We start from the raw sequence: 18,367 nt of genomic DNA, 5'->3' as shown, positions 1-18,367 counted from the left end.
GAAGGGGCATAGAGTGTGGAGTGTGTAAAACAGAAAAAAAATTTAAACATCTAAAGGAAAAGCTAATTAAAAGAGGTCTCCCCATAACAGCATGTAAATACTATCTTATTTTGACTACTTACATGCAATGCAACATCACTAAATTCAGCTTGTGTAATAGAGCTGCAATTTTATTTTTAAAAAATCCCACATTATCATGATTATCTGGGTGGGACAGGAATATTAATTTAAACAAGTGCTTAAATACATTTGCTTTCTTTAGGGTGCAGTCATGCTGTGTGGTAAGCCTGATCTCTCTAGTTAACTGTTTCTCTGAATCCCTGTGTATGCGCCAAAACACAGTGAAATCTCGTAGGCATACAAGTTATGGCACATCTTTCAAATCACTTGGCAACAGGGAGAAAAACAATTTAATTAACATGTTGTTTTTTGTTTTTTCCTGGATGTATCAGCCAATAAAAGACAGTGCTCCAGGTTGTCTCCTATTCTGATATAAATACCCACTCTTTCAGTCAAATCCCTTATTTCTACTGCTATTCAAGCTCTAGTTTGGAGGGGAGAGTTGGGTAGGAGAAGGGTTATTTTTGGTGGGTTTTGGGGAGGATTTTAAGCAGTTATTTTCAGTGTATGAAGGAGATGGTACCCTATGCTTGCAAGGCCATGAAGCGTATTTGCACTGTGTTACATCATCATCCAGACCATGATTTGGCGCCAGAAGTGGTTTTCAGTTTCCAGGCTTTAAAAAAAAAAAAAAGACAAAAGACAAAAACCACCAAGTACCTATAGTGCCTAGCAACAAAAGCTCTTGACATTTTAAGAGTGACTGATGCATTTTTTTGGCTACAGAATTCTGAAAGTCATTTGAGTAGACCACATTTAACAGGCATTTTTCCTTAGTACTGCATTTATCAAGATATTTAGTCATCTTGAAGGAGACACAGCTTTCAACTCTGCATTCATGACAAACCCTCTTTATTAGCACCCTCATTCCCTTAAGTAAGGCCAATTTCTATCACAAAAAAATGGTATTTTTCAAATCAGAAAATATTTTTTATAGACACAGCATTATACAGTCCACTCAAGTCAGCTCAAATCAGTTTAAGGCAGAATTCAGAGCTGCATTTGGCAGCAGCATCACCACACAGCTCCACATTGTTTATATTCAGAGGTGGGGTAAAGGAAGGAGCCTGCAGCAGGAGCTCGCTGAACGGGTTGGGTGACTCGCTCTTCCTCGGAGGTACGTTTCGGTTGCTAGCTCCGGCTGCGGGCGCAGGCTGGGGCAGAAGGGGTGAGAGCACAGGAGGGAACAGGGCTGAACGCAAACCCCGTGGTCTGACCACAGGCCTGGGAGCCAGGAACTCCCCATTACCACCTTGGTAATGTCAGTGTGTTCAGTGCCCATTACCCACCCATCCCATCTGTAGTGCGTGATCCCAGCTCCTACTGCTCTCTGTGTTTCTCTGAAGGCCAACAGTTTCAACCTTGAACCAAATGCAGGAGGAGTGGATAGGATACTTAAACTGCTCTTTTCCTCCCTTTTTGGGCCCAAAACTAAAAATAGCAGTTAAAACAATCATCCTGCAGACATAATTTGACTTAGAGTGACCTCAGGGCTCCTGTTCAGTAAATTATCCCACCTATAACAGAGTGCACAGAGCATTGTGTTGGCCAAAGATCAGAAATTGCGTTAATTGCTTTGCCACTCCCCTCTGCCCGCCCTTCATTGCTTTTCCATACTGGGTAAAACAATAAATTACTGTGATCCTTGACACAGGGATTCCCTGCTCCAGCTCTATGCATGATTACAGATACTAAATCTTTAATGATTCACTGCCAGCTTTCCTCTCAGAAAGCAGGTGCTCCTGCTGTGAGAATGCAGGAATGAAACTTTGCGCACAAACTTTGCGGTTACCTTGGTGCTGCCACTATCAATAACTGTAGGAAGAGGAGGAACATTCCCCTTTGCCATTGCAACCATTATGGAAACCACATTTTGAAGCACCCTTAGGGAAAGAATCATTCTGGTTTTGGACAAAAAGGTCAATCTGTCTCCCAAACCCCAATTCCATCTCCAGTGACTGCAGCTGGTTATGGATCTCTAAGATCAAGGTATGTATTGGAAGAATCTTCCCCAAAACTTGTTGTTCAGGTCCTGACACTGCCCACCACCATGGGAAATGGCCAGCAGAAGGCACCTCTGCTCAGCCCACCCCATTGCCTGCCACCTCTTGCAGCACTGAGCTCCACATTTTCTTCACAACAGGAGCAACTGGATTAAGGAAAACACACAGGAGAAATTAATGTGGGTTGATGGGTTTTTTAAACAGGACTTCAGAGCTGACAACCTTTAAGGTGTTTAACATAGGAAAGGACCAACTGTCTTCAAGGACTCAAAATGCCTCCCAGGCTCATATCTCTAACTGTGCTACAGCATAACCTTCACTATGACATTACAAACATATATCACAGCAACAATGTGTACCAAATGAGCCTTTTATTGATAAGAGAGTGAATGTCAGGTTGTAAACTGCAGGTGTGTTTCTGGGATGTCACTGCTACCAAATAAGGCAACCTGGAATGGAGAAGGGCTAAAGTACAGCATGTTGGCAGACAAGCCTTGCTACTAGAGCTAATCCACTCAGAGGCATTCATACTGAAATGAAAGTATAGGTTTGGAAAGCCACTATGGAAGAACTAGCCAGGGCTATTTCCTTGTTTAGACAAGCCTTAACTTTCACACCAGTTAGTTGCATTCCAATCAAAGTCAAAGGAAAAAAATAAAAATTCAAGTGATATGCTTTACACCCTGAACAGTTTATACAAAACAGACTCTGCAAGCAAAGTATGCTAAATACTCCAATGCCAAGTCACCACACTACACAGAACTGGAATGACAGTAATCCACTTAAAGGTGAAACTCCCTTGAAGCCTAATGAGTAATAAAGAAGTAGACATCTTGTTCTTAAAACACAAAGTTTTGGCAGAGCTTGCTTTCCTCCTCCACCCCCCACCCCCTTTTTTTATTTGTATACATAAGGTTTTTTGTTTTGCTCACACAGGTTAACAACTTGATATAGGTGAAATTCAGCTTCTTCATACACAGGACTTGAAACAGAGCCGCATGTAGCCCCTGATTTTCAGACAGTTATTTAGTGCTTCATTCTTTGTAAGAGAGCATTTGGAAGTTTGCTTCCTTCAAGAGCCAAGCATCTTTTATTTCTTAACAGGAGTAGCATCCTAGTACCAGATCCAATCCTTCCTGCCCTACATGGGCTTATCCCATGCTGTCAAGCTTTCCCAGCACCATGGACTGATGAGCTGGTTTGGAGATGACTGCCTTGGAGTCCACCTGAACCCCTGCATCAGTGCCAGGCTTCCTCATGGCCCTCCCCATCCTCCTGCCAGGCAGACAGCAAGCCGGTCAGTGCAGCTGAAACAGCTCCCAGCACTGCATTTGGCAGTGGCCGTTGCTGGTGTTGTTGTTAATAGTTCTTTCACACACCTCACTGGAGGAGGGTGATTCAGCACACACACGGGCGCGGAGGTGTTCGGGCAGGCGTTCGGAGATGTGGAATGAGGATTTTGTACTAAACAGAAGGGTGGATAGCAGAGCTGCACAGCCCCACCATGGATACCACAGAGAAAGTTATCACTGCTGCAGTTAATATCTGCTTTCTTTGAAAACTGAATTTTAAGCACCTGGCGCTGATAAATATCTGACAAGCCAGAGGTGGTGGGGGGGAAAGGTACTCCAGTGTCCACCTTATGAAGATTTAACACAAATAAACACTAAGTGCTGAAAAGAATCTCAAATTTGCACTTCCTTCACAAAGGAAGGAGAAATCAGATTACAAATGTCACAAGTATGAATTAAGGTGTGTACTTCTTCTACATGGTTAACATTTTTTTTCCAGTTAGGAAGGAATGTTTCTTGACAAACAGACACAGTCATCAGTTACTTTAGAAATAAAACCAGCATACAAATGACAGAGTATACCACAGAGTACAGCTGATTGAATTGATAAATGGATATTTCTCGGAGTTCATTTGGCAACCATATTTATCTTTTTTTTTAAGTGACAGCAAGCTGATGCAAAAAGGGTAATACTTTTTCAGAGCTTTGGTTTCAAGCAGGAAAAAGAGTAACAATTTTCCATATTAGAAAGTTCTTGCTGCCCATCATATTACTTTATAGTCAGTTGACAAGATTTTTAAGCAATAATTAATTAGTTAGCATTTTGACATCTCATCCCAGTAACATGCTAAAAGCATTGGTTTGGAAGACCTGATCTCATTTAAAGCATCCCAAAATACTGATTCTGATTCAGAGATCAACCAGCAGGCACAGCACTTACAGCACCCCTGACAAGAGGCCAGGGCAAGAAGCTGAACCACCATTCCTTGGGGTCTGCATCCATACACTTTTTCCCCACTTATGTCTCCTAGACATATTTCACTCCACCATCACTCACCTAAAAACCTGTCAAGTTCAACCCCGTGTCTGGGTTTCACTCTGCCTGATTGATGTCTCGAGCAGCTACTAAAAATTTCACAAAGAGTTTGCATCAACCTCCTCTTTCTCCACACCCTACATTTCAAAGTGTTTAGGCAGCAACAGAAAACAATTAAAGGAAATTCAGAGCTAAGACTGAAATGTACCATATGTTTTCAAGCAGAGGGGCACAAAACATCAGTAAACCACTGCTGAGATTACATACTCCCACTATCAGGCATTGAAAGACTACAGAACAATGTCATCTCTAACTATTAATAACCATACTTCCTTTCTAGCACACAATCCTTTTCTCTTAATTGTCTGCTAGAGGCATTTCCATACAGGCCACATTCCTCTTTCCCATCACACAGCAGAAAGAGTAGCAAAAGTGATTTATAGTTCCATATGCATTCCTATCAGGTCTTGCATTACTCCTGAAATTTGCTAATTTACCCTTTTTTTTTTGTTTACAGTGTGGTCAGTGAGAAAACTGGACTGAAAGTCAAGATTTCATCCCCACCCTACTATGACTTGCTTGTGACTTACTATGTGACTCAGCACTAAAGCCACTAAAACTCTCACTAACCACACACTACTATCTTTAGGTATAGAACTGAAGCAATGGTAAAGAACTTCGAGTACTCCAAGATATGACACATTAAAAATTTCTTATATAAGAAAAAGAAAGACTTTTCTCAAACATTACTATTGAAAAATCAGATTTTTACACTGCTTCATAAATTTACAAAAACATTTTAAAAGACCAAAACTTTTTTTGGTTTCTATTTAAACAGAAATTTCATCCCAGTTATTGTGGCCATCATGTTCCCAAACTTGAAGAAACATCTGCTTAGGAGTTTGAAGTAATGTAAAATTCAGAAGTTGCCAATGGAAACACAGTTACTGATTTCCAACTGCAATTTTTTGAACACTGACAAAATCGCACTAAAATACAATAAGCAAGAAATTTAACACTTTATTTGATGGCTACATTTGAAATATAGTGCTGTGTCAATTCCCAGGTGAAAAGATTTTTTTTCTCATAATAACAACATGGGATCACAGAACGGTTTGGGTTGAAAGGGACCTTAAATATAATCTTAGTCCAACCTCCCAGCAGCGAACAGTGACATATCCATCTAGATCAGGTTGCTCAGTGCCCCATCCAACCTGACCTTGAATGTTCACAGGGATGAAGCACCCACCATCTCTCTGGAAAAGCTGTCCTAATGCCTCACCATCCTCACAGCAAAGAATTTCTTCCTTATATCTAATCTAAATCTAGCTGAGGTAATGGTTTTTATTTAAAACTATTACCTCTTTTCCTATCACAACAGAGTGCCTTCTAAAAAGTTTGTCCTTATCTTTCTTATAACCTTCCTTTAAATATTGAAACCTAGAGCCTTCTCTTCCCAGGCTGAATAACCTCAACTCTCTAAGCCTGTCTTCATAGGAGAGGTGTTCCAGCCACTCATCACTTTTGTGTTCCTTCTCTGAACCTGCTCCAATTCCATGTCCTTGCTGTGTTGGGACCCCAGAGCTGAAGCAGCCCTGCAGGTGGGGTCAGAGCAGAGCAGAGGGGCAGAATCCCCTCCCTGTCCCTGCTGCCCACACTGCTCTGGATGCAGCCCAGGACACGTTTGGCTCTCTGGGCTGGGAGTGCCCATGGCTGGGTCATGTCCAGCCCCTCACCACCAGCACCCCCAAGCCCTTCTCTGCAGGGCTGATTTCATTTCTTATCTTATATTAATAGTGGGGAGTTGCCCCAACCCAAGGTGCAGCACCTTGTATTTGTCCTTGTTAAACCTCCTGAGATTCCCATGGGCCCACTTCTCAAGCTTGTCCAGGTCCCCCTGGAAGGCATCCCATGCTTTAGGTGTGTTAACTGCACCACTCAGCTCGGTGTCATCTCCAGATTTGCTGAGGGTGCTCTCAATCCCTTTGTGTCACTGACAAAGACATTAAACAGAACTTGTCCAAGCAAGAATTCCTAAGGGATATCACTTGTCCCTAATCTCCCTCTGGACATCAACTGTGAGCACTACCCTCTCCATGCAACTGTCTAACCAATTCCCTATCCACCAAACATCCATCCATCAAATCTCTCTCTCTTCAGTTTAGACAGAAGGATCTTGTGGGGGACTGTATTAAAGGCTTTACAGAAGCCCAGATAAGTGACATTCCTTCCTCTGTCCACTGATGCAGTCGCTCTGTAACAGAAATCCAATAGGTTGGGTCAGGTAGGACTTATCCTTGGCAGTTCCAAATCATGTCCTTGTTCACTATGTTCCTTAGGAGAGCTTTTTGGAGGAGCTGTTCCATGCTCTAAACAGGCACAGGGGTGAGGCTGATGGGTCGGTGGTCCCCAGGGTCCTCCTTCCAACCTTTTTCAAAGCTGGGTATAGTGTTTCCCTTTCCCCACAGATTTCTTGCTTCCCACAAGAAAAAGGAAAGTTTTGGTAAGTATTTTTACCTGCAGCATAAGACTACTGAACTATAAAGAGGAACCTGTCCTCATTCCTACTATCCAAAGTGCTCCTGAGCCTGTATTAAACATATAAACTGCATTATAAAGAAGAGCACATTGGATGCAGGGCATGAGTTTGGGTAGGTCATACCCACTTTCACTTTCTTCCTCTTTGGTTTTAGATTTATTGAAGTAAAGTTCACAAAGCTATTGTAAAACAGAATTTTTCCCTCATGTAAGGATTATGCCAAGTAATAAGTCTCTCAAAATACTTGTCTTTCTGAATTTCCAAAAAATTTGCTGAGCATAGTCATCCAGAAAACAGGTAATGATGCCTCTTTATTTTTGTTTACATGTTTAAATTAACAACTTTCAAAAAAACAAAAAAAATAATACAGGTATCACCTTGTGCCTTGCCTTATGAAAAACATTACCAGACTAATCAGCTTCCTGGAGAATGACATCAAACAGGACTTGCTCAGCTTCACTCTTAGCAGGGCTGCATGTGCACTCACCTGTACCTCTGAATGTACATGACACTGACAAATCAAAACCCCATGACCCAGATCAGCCACAAGACAGGGCCATGGAAGCAGGGCTGGAAGCAGAGCCCACAGCTCCCACATTGGCTGTGATGTGTTCTGTTAGTCTGCAAAAAGGTGACTTAAACCTTCAGAAGAAATAGCAGCACTCCACATCACTCAGTATTACTCCCTCATCGGTGAAAAAAAAAAACAAGAAAAAGACAAGAAAAAGGTCAGAAAAAGCAAACAGAGCACATCAAATGCTTATCAGCTCATTAGTCAGATCTTGACCAAAATTTATGAGGCTATTTCTTACAAGCAGTTTTGCTGTACAACCAGGAAACTTAAGTCTATATTTTCTGGTGTTTTGTAGTGAAGCAAAGCAAGCAACAGCAGCTTTTCCATAACTTACCTCAAGTATTTGTGTACTTGCCCTTCCTCATTTTTCATGAGGAATGGAAATGAGAAGTTTTTTTATAATAAATTGCTCATAGCAGACAAGATACCTTTTCCTTGTTGGAAAATATGTTGTCAAACCACAAAATCCTCCCCCTCGTGATTATATTCAAACCATCTCCACATGCTGGGATTCAAGCTGAAAACTCTGTATTTTTTGAGAAAAAAAGTTTCCCTCTGTGTTTGCATTTGTTAAACATGCATTTTATATTTTATTACTATTTTTATTTCTTATTTTTATTACTATTTATTATTAATATTTATTTTTATTATTACTATTGTAGTGCATACTAGTCAAATTCACAGAGCAGGAGTTTAGGATGAAAAAATAATTATTTAAAAAATATATAATGCAGAAAGACAGAAAGAATGTACCAACATAAAGGCTATGCTAAAGACTAGAATGTGAACAGCAAGAGAAAATAATCAGCATGAAGGAATGAACTTTGAAAGTAGTGGTGCTTTGAAAAAAAAAATTAATTTAGATCAAATTAAGCCTTTCATATATCATTAGATTTCTTAAATTTAAGTGGAGAAAACAACTAATTTGATTCTAAGTAATCTAGAAAAGGAAGTTTGTAGCTAAGTCTTAAGTAAAGCATACAACTGAACTAATATGTACAAGTATGAACTTTGCCTGAAAATTTGTTTTGAAATTGTCCAGTAATAAAGTAAAAACGTCATCTGCATACCATTCCCCTGCTACAGAAGGGGAAAAAAAAAAAAACCCACACCACCAAAAAACCCCATTACCCTGGTGAGAAAATTTTCCCACAGAAAAGGAAATTTTGGCCAGCTCTCCTTGATGACAAAAGATAAGGAAATACCAGGGCGGTTCCATGGTTTGCAAAATGTTAGGCACAGAAAAATATTTTTATTTTTCATGTTCTCCACCCCTTTCTTTATCTCCCCTTTCATTTTAGTTTAGCTTTCTATTATATTTGTCTCTTTTTACCTCTATTACTCCCCACTTTCCTGGCTTAGAAGGTATATGCCAATGGCCTCAGTAACACTGTTTCAGGTGGTTGCCTTGTTGCAAGTGGTATTAATACCTCCTGATACATTCAATAAGCACATTTTAGAGTGACATTATATTACACTGCATTAAAGAGAAGCAATGATGCTGGAGTAGCAGCTGTCAGAAGGATATGTTTCCTGTTGAATCAGGACAACAAACATTTGAAAAAATCTGCATGGAAAAGCATCAAGATGTTCTCCACCCTGAAGCAACCCTAATTCCCCACTAGAAAAAAAAGAATCCCACTCTACAGTATTTCAGATAAACATTTTCAAACCTGCCACTGCCTAGAGATGCGCAACTTTTTTTTTTGTGTCTGAACAGGAAACATAAATTCACAAAAAATCTCTTTTCCAAAGCTGAAGAACTTTATAAAGATGATATTTTGTGCTTGTGTTCATCCAGCACACACAGAGAAAACTGTCTGAGTTAGCAACATCTCACCTTGTTTGAAATCACAGACCAACTTGAAACCAAGGTGCTAATGTCATTTCATTTACAGCTCTGAAAAACCCAATAGCTTCCTATTCTGCCCTGCTGTATGATCACAGCCCTCATGTCTGGGATGTGAGAAAAAGCTTCCCAAACACAGTGCAAAGTATTGCACTTCCATCTTATTCACAGGAGCTGCAAGCAAAAATAGATGGTCTTAGAAGACCAAATTGGGATATTGCAAGGCAAAAATTGGTATAAGCAAGATTTCCATTTGCTCCCCCTCTCCAAGGGAGACACTGGCTTCTACCTCAGAATTTGCTTCACCACCTGGTCTCAGCTGGAAATATACCTTCACTGAAATTCTGCCTTGCTGAAGAGTGTACATTTGTTCCTCCTGAGCAACAAGCAATGTATTCTTCTGAGAGATATGTTCAGCTTGCATAAACTGTATATAACTCATTCATCTTCCAGCTGTCTCATGGCATCCGGTGACTTTCACTCCTGGTTATGATTCTCTGTGTTCATCCATCTGAGGTGAAAACAGGAGGCTTTTGTGGAACAATGGTGCTGCAGACAAAGATGCGCCTCTGAAACTGTTCAGCAAAGCCTTGTTGGAAAATATGTTGTCAAACCACAAAATCTTCCCCGTGATTATATTCAAACCATCTTTATATGCTGGGATTCCAGCTGAAAATGCTATATTTTTTGAGAAAAAAAAATTCCTCTGAGTTTGCTTTTGCTAAACATTTATTTTACCACCCCACTACCCAAGAACTGTAATCAAAATAATTTTGCAGGGTCTGAACCCAGCAAGATTTATCAATTTGAGTAATTTTCTTTAAACACCATCTCTGTTTCACACAAATAAAGACCAAAAAAAGTGGATCTTTATAGTAACAAAGTGCAGTCTGCACTTTTTCTACTGTTCATAATGAAATCTCAGCTTCCACAATGCTCTGACCTTTCTGTTACCCTTCCAATACCCCCCAGAAACACCTGAGGGCTTCAGGACCTACTCTCCACCAGTTTGCTTGCCCCTCTGCTGTACTGGGAAAAAATATGTGCACTGCTTTTTATACAAACCATATTTTAGACAGTCTGAAATATAATTGTTGTCATCTTATTTCAGGGGTTCCACACTGTTGTCTCCTTATCACAAAAGTTTCATAACTTCTTGGTGGTTTCTCGTGGGCACCTCCTCAGAACACTGACTCTTTGTGCTTCTCACAGCAGCCAGCCAACCCCAGTTCCCTTCTCAACTGGCCACCCCACTCTTTTATAGCACTCTTCTTCTCTTTGGTTACAGCTGTGGCCTGTTAAAGCCAGGCCTGCTCCTAATCTTTGATTATTGGCCCAGCTGCAACTCCTTAGGGGTCAGGTTACTTTCTATACTATCTTTATTTTCTTATATTCTATCCCCTTACATATTATCAGAAATTAAATTTTAATTTTCTAGAAACTATTTTAGTGCAAAGGTCCTAAACGGCATTTTAAAAAAATCATCAAAATTAAAGCAAAAACCCCAACAGCTACCTCCCAGTTAACTCCCTTCAGGAAATATATGGGAACATCACGGGCTCCAAAATCTGCCACATGCTGTTAAAATCAACCTGCCACAAGAGGCAACTTTCTGCAACTACTGCTGGAGTTAGAAGTTGGCACCCTGCAGCTGGCATACCTCACTGTCCGGGAAACCACCATAAAATCTGCATGGACATTTCTTCAGTCAGCTGCTCCTGACCACAGCGTCCCTATGGCCACTCTGGCACTTGCCTTACCCCCAGGAGTTCCATTTTCCAAACTGGAACAGAAATGAACAGGCAGCTAAGACAATGGCTACATCTCACACACGTGCCTCAGGAGAGAACTGGAACAGTGAGGCTAAAGCAAAAAGTTGTTTTATGGATACCAAGTTATAGCCAGATCCAACTCTTCTTGCCAAAGACTTCTTACAAATCCTCCCACACAAGCTGCAGCCCAGATTTCCCATGCCATGCCATACTGGGGGAAAAGTTTAATCAATTTTCTGAACTTTCCGGGTAGCAATTAAGCATTTTAAATTAACTGAATACCAACTTTTATTTTAGTATTTAATCCTCAAAACACATCTATTTATTTTTCCATTCTGTCATGATTAGAATGAACCTGAACCACTGCAATCTGCACCTAAAAATCACTAGGCAGTATTACAATCAAAATAAAGGTAAAAGCTATGGCTTTATCCAAGTTCTGTAAAATGTTCCTACTAACATAAAGTCCCTATCAGATCTTATGAGAAGTAATGTGTCATAAAAGAAAACAAGACCCAACAAATCAATAATGCACTGACCTCATTAAAAGCAGCACTTCACATTAACTCAATGCAAAAGAACTCTAGCGCACAATATTCCATATAGAACAGAATGTTTAATTATACCTATAGGCCTTCACTTGCTAATTTACTGAAACAGTTTGTTTTCAAAATAACCATGAATACAAAGAAGTGACATAACAAAACCTTTCTAGAGATTCAACCAAAGGCATCTATTCAACACCACATTTCTGTACAGCTGAAAAAGCCTGTCAAATAGTTGAAGTGAACACAATGCTTAAACAACATACTTAATGGAAATGAAATATATTAACTCCCTAGGGAACAAAACCAAAATTCAAGGAATTTCTGGAGGGGAAGAAAAACAAAGGGGAGAGAAAGCTGAGGGGGGAAGGGGGAAGAGAAACAAGATGTCTTTCAAAGCATTTGTTTCCTTCTGATAATCAGACAGCCATAAAACTCTTAAAACCATGGGGGGTTTGTTTCCTTTGAATCAGAAAACTCAGGAGAGAAATGGATGCTAATTAGGCAATAAAGGCATAAAATGTTTTGGAAATGGACTTCAGGATATGAGTCTAGATGATCATGAAGAAGCTGTAGAAAGAACATGATCCAATCCCTTTTTGTTTTAGAAAAAAACCCCGTCATCTCTCAATATTAAAATTTTCATCTGGATTAAAAAAAAAAAAAGACAAAAAATGGCAACCAAATTCAGCCCTTCCAACAGTGATTTCTAGATCTCATGAAAGCTTGCTAGGGAGCAATTAGTGTGAGACTCAAAGGCACTGAAGACAGCAGAAGCGAGAGCCACAGAAGTATATGTAACATTTATGAAGCCACAGAAAATACTAGAAGCAAATTTGTGGCAGAAGCAACCTACAAACAATGAAAATGTCTCCAGAACATGTCAAGCAAGCCTACCACTGAATTTCCTAGTAAGTTTTATTCTATCTTTAAAACCTATCTTTCAACCATAGTATCCTGAGCCTGTCAGGTATCAATGCCTGCTTTCTTATAAATGCAAATCCCCATAATTTTTAGTTTGAGTTCTACATGCTGGGATGAAACCTGGGCTCTTCAAAGCTGGTATAACTGAGAAGGTTCCTCTCAAGTGTGTAAAAACCAGTCTTCCACTATCATCACCATAAGCACCATCTTCTGAAACCATCCCGATATAGTCTTCATAATTGTTGTCTTCAGAAACTGAAGTGTTTATGTAAAACGTTTTCCACAGGTTAACAGAAAACATCAGCTCTCTCAATTACTACCTTTAAGTTGTGTTTTAACAATAACACCGGGTGAGCTCTATTTACAAGAAACATTTGCCTTTCCTTTATTTTTGAAGACTTGTAGGAAGTAGAAGCAACTTCAAAAAACAGAAATACACTATCAGGAAAATATAAATTACACACCAAGTGAACAGTCTGCATTTTTACATCTGGAAATAAAAAATGCATATAAAAACAAAAGTGCCTGCAGTTACGATTCAAGACAGCACTTAACCACAAAAATGAAATCTAGCTTCTGGTTTTCTGTCTTGAATCTAATGGCTACTTCAGAGGCCACATAGAGAATCAAACCACTGATCAAATAACTGTGCTGTCCTCCCCAGAATTATTTTGGTTTCATTTGAATTCTTTTTTGTATGCCTCACAGGAAAAGAATGTGCAGCAGTCATATTCACAAGCCTAAATACCTAAGCTTGTCTGGGACAAAGGCAATTAACACTTTCTACATTCATTTGATGTGGAAATGCACATTCTCAGCTTATGCAATAACTTATGGCAATTTAACCTAATCTTATGACCTCCAGCCAAGTTAACTACACTTATTCTCTAATGAGCTGCATGGGTGACCAGCAAAAGCCAATGTTCTGTTGGCTCATCACATTAAAACATATAAATAAAAGTATCTAGGGAAGTTTTGCATTCTACTCCTACTAAGAAACCAGGTAATTTTCCCTAATGTTAAGGTTGCATGTTTGTCATAAGGTGGGATCTTCATTTGTCAGAGGAATCATGCATATGTCCCTGTTCATCCTGGATCTTTTAATATGAGACCAATGGCATTTGTGACAGGGCTAAATAGCCTTGACACCCTAAGTGACATGAACAGGCAACAAGGTTGTTGTAATGAAAAAGTGATGAAGAAGGAATTCTTTGAACTCCTTTGGCCACAGAAGGGTTTCTGATGCTAAATGGCTAGAAAACTTAATCTAGGCTCTGGGCAGCAAATTTTCCAAACAGCACACAGGAAATCTTTTACATTTCCTGTAAAAATTATGACATACATCTCCCACCTCTACCCCCAGCAATGTGATTTACAGCCAAAACATTGGCAAATCCCTCAGCAGAAGCCTGCAGAGAGATCTTTGCATCATGAGAGTTATTTTAATGCAACTGAAGCTTTGTTGTGGGTGGAGTGAAACAGGTTCTAAAAATACTTTAACTACACAGAACATTTCTTACTTTGCCCATTCCCTAAGAAAGGGATATTGGAAGTGGCTTCTAAATGTTAAGATAGGATGGTGGCCTTTAAATAGAGACAAGTAATGCCACAGAGGTTTGTGCACAGGAGCCAGTGCTTGATAAATCTGGGGATGATGAAGGTTGATGCAGTGACAGGATGACTGAAGTTACAGATGCAAATGACAGATTAGGTATCCTTTGCAGTCTAAGATAACATAGAAATGGTACAATTTTGAACAAAAAAAGAAAATAGAGATAAAATTTTGAAAATTCTTTAAAAACAGAGATCACTTGGTTCATATGCCAGATACTAGATTCAATGCCATTACTTACCAAGCCAGCTATTGGAGTTGGCAGACGATTGATCTTCTTAATGATGCCAGGTTTGATCTTGTTAATCAAACTAAAAAAAAGTTATATGATTTCCTGTTAAATACTTTACTGAACTTAAGCATGAGCATCAATGCTTATTAAGAAATACTTTGCATGTGGTCCTAACGTAACATCATTTGAATGAATTTGAGCTGAATGTATTAACACTCCCAAGAAGTGACAAGCAAGAACAGACTGTAGAAACAAAAATGAAACAAGTCACACACAAAGAGGTTGCTGGGAACAGCAAAGCGAGAAAGAAAAGACTGTACCTGATATCATTCTTCACATAAAATTCACAATTAAGCTGAGAAGATAGGACAGACTAACACATCACTATTGAATACATATGCCCAAATGCATACCTTATCCTGTAGTAAAGATGAGGCACAGGATTCCTTGCAAGTCTATACCCAAGTTTTCAATAATGAAGCTACTGAAATATTGTGGATCACCAAATTACACACTGGACCAGAGGGCCAGTGGAGAACAGGGACCTCAGGACACCCTGCAGACTTCATCTGCCTCTATACCTTTGAGGATATTTTACTTGCTCTCATTTCTTGTTGCTGCTTCTCTGGCCAGACCCTTTACCCTACACAAAGCATCAGCAAGGCTTTGTGATCTGCCCACACCGGTGCAGAGACAAGACCTGGAGTTTACAACTCTCTGTGGGGGAAAAGCGTCTTTTGCTCAGGCAGAAAATGTACTTTGGAATAAACACAAAGAACAGTTGACCCCTATACACTGGAATGAAGGATACATTTCTAAATACCTGCAGGAACAAAAAAAAAAAACAAAAAAACTGCAGGTCCTGAGATTTTTTAATAACACTGAGTTATTTAGCAAACAAGACACATTTGATCACTTTTCCTACCCAAAAAAGTGATCTGTTGAGGTGGAATAAAAAAAAAAGGTTTGAATTCCTCCCCTTTTATTTTTAAATCTTCCACATGCATAATTTTAAAATTTATTTTACTGAAGAACACGATGTAGCATGTGACCAGAAAAATTTCAGTAAATTTCTTTCTCTAGTGTGTGCACACTAGAATTGGCAAAATGTAAAAGGCTTTATTTTGTCAACTACTGATCACTCAGCCAATGCGTGCACTTACTCATTGAGTAGGACAAACAAACTGAGTGAATGCTATAGGAATATGTGGTGCAAGTACAGGTCTTATCTGCTGTGGTTTAAGTCAGATCTACAATCTACAGAGATAATACATCCACCTAAATTAGCCATGCTACAGGTGAACCAAGGAAATGGACGATCTAATTTCTAGTTTGTCTCAATTATTTGCACTATATTGTCGTTGGTGAAAACTGGGCATGTGAAAATTTTTGGCATCTGCTCTTTCCTGTTTCCACAGAAATTCTATGAAAATTATGACACAAGAGAACAGCTATTTTAGTACAACATAATAAGGCATCTTTTGCTTTAAAGAAAGTTGCATGCCTCCTAAGGCAACCTGGTCACTAGAATGTCTTGGGTTGCAATGCAAGATGTGGCTGCCACTTGTTAAAACCAGGTGGGGCAGTTTTCTTTATCTCTTCCACAACCTATCCTCCCTCTGGGAAATATCTTCTCTTAATGGGCCATTGAGTCTCACTGATAAAATTACACCACCCCATTGTGACATGCTCCACCCAGGGGGAGGAGCCAAGCATTCCCACCTGGATATAATCTGAGATTTGGAAGAACAGAGACAGCTTTTTCCCACTGGATTCCCAGAGGAAGACCAGGGCCATCAACACCACCACTGGACCTTCAGAGGAAAACTACACCCTTCTACAGGATCACTGCTTCAGCAGAAGCACATCTGTCACTGCAGGAGGACTGCAGCCACCATTGAATGGGACTGCTACCGACACCCTGAGCCACAGGGTGTCAGGTCATATTCTGACTTTGTCAGTGTTGTTTTGTATAAATTAATTATTTTTTTCCTAATAAAGAACAGTTATTCCTGCTCCCATATCTTTGCCTGAGAGCCCCTAATTTCAAAATTATAATAATCCAGAGGGAGGGGGTTTACGTTTTCCATTTCAAGAGAGACTCCTGCCTTCCTTAGCAGACACCTGTCTTTTCAAACCAAGACACTGAAGAAATTGCAGGATGTTTTTTCTTGCATTATTATTAATTACAGATAAATTTAACTGACTTGCATTTTGCAGAGGGATCCTCATTCTATTGTCAAGTAAGTATCAACAATGAAGATATCAGAAGATTAGTATGTATTAGTTAATAGCCAATTCTTAAACATCTGAATACAATATATACATCCCACTAAACATATACTTTCTTATTAAAAGTACAAACTATTTTTATTACCACATTCACACTCATTAAAATTTAATTACATAAGTAATGAAAATAGAGCATCCAGCTCTACAATATTATTGAAAATTAATTAATGCCTCATATCACAGATATCTTGCTAGATGCTTCTAAAGTTAAGACTGGAAGGCAAAGAGTCCAAAGCAAAATAAAGGTAAGGACAGAAGACATGGCAATATACACAGAAGGAAAAAATTATGTATAGGAAAAGAAGCTCAGACAACTGAACTTGCACAAATATTTTCTAAAAGTTCAGCTTTGCTGAACTGATTTTAGAGTGGTCCTGAGATTTGTGGGTTTGGGTTTCTTCAAGGTTTGTTTGGTTGGTTTTGTTGTTGTTTTTACCACCCCAGGTAGTTCTCTAACGATATTGCTCTTGCACTGGTGTTCTAATGACACTTACAACTGCTGTTTGTTAAAATACTAAGGGATTAGCACCACTTCCAGTCCTGGAAACCTGTTCCAGTAGGTACCAAGCCAATTACAGATATGTGGATGAGACCTGTTGAGTGGACATTTTACACCTCTGACTCAGTCTAACAACGAAACCAGGCAAGTCCCATCATTGCCAAACCTACAATATATAAGCATGAGGAAGCTTCTTACAGAAAGTGCTCCAAAACAAGCTGAGTGTAAAGTTCTGTGACAGGAATAGGTAGTTTCAGGATTTATGAAATCAACACTAAAGGGCAGGGGATGGAAGACAGAAATCCAAACCCAAACAACAGCAGTGGGTAGAGGAGTAACTGTGTGCTTTGATCCCAGCTACAGCCACACCACCTTGCAGAAGCTGAAGAGAAAGCCCAGAGATATCCTGGGCATTATAACCAAAACCAATATAACCAATCAACAACAGCACGGTCCTCTCAGTATCAGACAAAGAAGTGTGTGGGACAACACAGTGAACATTTGGATCTGGAAAGAGTATGTCCAAAACCTGCTTTTACTTCCCATGACAAACAACAGGTATTATAAATTTAAGTTATTTACTACAAAATACTTTTGGTACTTCAAAAAAAAAAAAAAAAAGAAAAAATTCAGAGGCCAGGAAGGAGAGAGGCCAGCTGATGTTAACCTGAAGGGTTGTTATATAGGTAAGTAAGCCAATACTCACTCGCACAACAGGACTCCATTTTCTAGAGCTGCTCGAAAGTCTTTAGTTCCAAAGCTTTGCCTGGTAACTGCCTATAAGAATCAGAGTTGAGAGTTAATTTGACACACAGACAAAATCAGCACTAGAAAGAAAATCTTAGTAGTAGTAGTTAAAAACAAACAAACCCTGATTTAACACTTAGTTCATACTATTATTTTCTTACATTAATTTCAAAGAAGCAAGTATTTAAAAGGCGGTTCTTTATGCCTCAAAAGAAGTCAGATCCAACATCTTAAAATAGTTTCCTCTAGTGTAACTCAATCTTCAGCTAAATTCTGTGGGAATACTTATTTTCTGAAGCAATACCAGTCACATTGAAAAGCATAAAAGAAA

At 39.4% G+C, this 18,367-nt stretch overlaps 1 protein-coding gene across 1 annotated transcript in view; it reads right to left on the bottom strand.

Annotated features, from left to right (window-relative positions):
• Positions 1–18,367, bottom strand: part of LMO7 (LIM domain 7) — a 131,718-nt gene that overhangs the window by 78,683 nt on the left and 34,668 nt on the right. Inside the window, exons 2-3 of the mRNA XM_058822655.1 lie at positions 17,996–18,066; positions 14,508–14,577 (exon numbers count right to left, since the gene is read on the bottom strand). Coding sequence (XP_058678638.1) covers positions 14,508–14,577; positions 17,996–18,066 — 141 coding nt within the window. The remainder of the gene's footprint in view (positions 1–14,507; positions 14,578–17,995; positions 18,067–18,367) is intronic.

This window comes from Ammospiza caudacuta, chromosome 2, assembly GCF_027887145.1.
Source record: "Ammospiza caudacuta isolate bAmmCau1 chromosome 2, bAmmCau1.pri, whole genome shotgun sequence".
Taxonomy (NCBI): Eukaryota; Metazoa; Chordata; class Aves; order Passeriformes; family Passerellidae; genus Ammospiza; species Ammospiza caudacuta.
Note: the sequence above shows the minus strand (reverse complement) of the source record. Positions and strands in the feature narration are given on the sequence as shown.